Here is a 1,541-nt window from a genome sequence, read left to right on the forward strand (position 1 = left end):
ACACACACACACACACACACCTGGTTCCACAGGGTGGAGAAGTGGCCGAGGTCATTCAGGGTTTCAGCAGCCTGAGCTTTCAGGTGTGACACGATGGAGCTGAGCTGCATCACCAACCTGCTCCAAACATCATCATCATCAGAACATGCACTGATGGGCTGACTGTCATGTGATCACGTGATGAACATGTGAAACTGATCAGGCAGCACTGAGGACACAGACACTCTAACACTGTCCAGGTTCAAGCCCAGGACCCTCCTACAGTGGTGCAGCAGCACTAACCGCTGAGCCTCTGTGCACCATCTGAATTTTTAGCAGGTCACTTTGAGATTTTGTGCAGGGACTGCAGAACTTTCCTCCACAGGACCCACTCTGTGTGTTTCAGTCAAAGGACGTCAGCTGCAGGTGTGATTGTGCATCTCTGCGTGTCCACAGCGTCTCAGCCAGACAAACATCCTGTCATGTCTCTACTGTTTTACTGACCTGCTGATGTCTTTGTGTTCAGCCAGCTGTCTGTCCAGCGCTCGCAGCACCGCTGGCTTCACTGCCACGTCCTCTCCTCCGCTACGACCCGCCGCCTGCTCCGCCTGAGAAACAGAAAGAGGGGTGGGATGAAGCTGGAGTGCGATTGGCTGCCTGCTATCAGGTGATTTTAAAGCAGGATGAGTCAGATGAGCGTACCTGCTGCTGTTTGTACTGCAGGTGAGAGTAAGTCCACAGAGGGACGTCTTTGGTCACAGACAGCACGACGCCCACCAGCTTATTCACCACAGACTGAGACGTGAGAAGGACACACAGGCTGGGTAACTGACAGCAGTGACGGGCAGGTGCATGAACATGACATTAACTACAAGGCCAGTCCTGTGTGGCGTCCTGCTGTGAAACCAGACGGTGGACCTGCCGACACATGAGAACTTCCAAAATGTTACTGAGGGTCAAATCTGCTCAGCTGGACACAAATACCTGAATGTCATCCAGACTGGGTCTGAGGACCATGTTGGGGATTGCAAGCTGGATGGAGGTTGTGAGGAGAGGTGGAGGAGGAGCTGGCTGGGCACCGCTGGAGGAAGACACCAAGGAGGAAAAGTGTGGCTGTTTTTTGGAGACATGAAGTCTCCTCCTCAGGGCCTCCAGGGAGGATCTGGTGGCTGAGAGGAAACAGTCCAAGCTCAGGCGGCTTGTAAGAGGATTTGTTGGTTGAAACAGAGCAAATGTGTTTCTCTGGAAGTTCAGACTGAACAGAAGGAGGACAGAAGAAGAAGAGTACGATGGCAGGAAGGAAGAAACAGGACACAAGGAGACGTGGTAGAAAGGGAGGCTGACCTTTGACAAGAGCATCAGTGCTGCGGTAACAGAGCTGACCAATCAGGTTGTAGAAACGACAAGGGAGACATGACAGACAGCGAGTCTTCTGTTTGGAGTCTGGATGGAGACACTTAAAAGACCCCTGAGGACGACGAGCAGAGATGAATGAGTGTGTGTGTGTGTGTGTGTGTGTGTGTGTGTGTGTGTGTGTGTGTGTGTGTGTGTGTGTGTGTGTG

At 52.4% G+C, this 1,541-nt stretch overlaps 1 protein-coding gene across 1 annotated transcript in view; it reads right to left on the reverse strand.

The window, feature by feature from the left end:
- The window catches only part of LOC102195290 (dynein heavy chain 5, axonemal-like), an 82,249-nt gene that overhangs the window by 34,779 nt on the left and 45,929 nt on the right, over positions 1–1,541 (reverse strand). The window contains 4 exon segments of the mRNA XM_013915282.1: positions 21–117; positions 484–587; positions 682–774; positions 964–1,234. Coding sequence (XP_013770736.1) covers positions 21–117; positions 484–587; positions 682–774; positions 964–1,234 — 565 coding nt within the window.

Source organism: Pundamilia nyererei, unplaced genomic scaffold (assembly GCF_000239375.1).
Source record: "Pundamilia nyererei isolate P.nyererei 1_Seehausen unplaced genomic scaffold, PunNye1.0 scaffold00281, whole genome shotgun sequence".
NCBI classification, from domain to species: Eukaryota; Metazoa; Chordata; class Actinopteri; order Cichliformes; family Cichlidae; genus Pundamilia; species Pundamilia nyererei.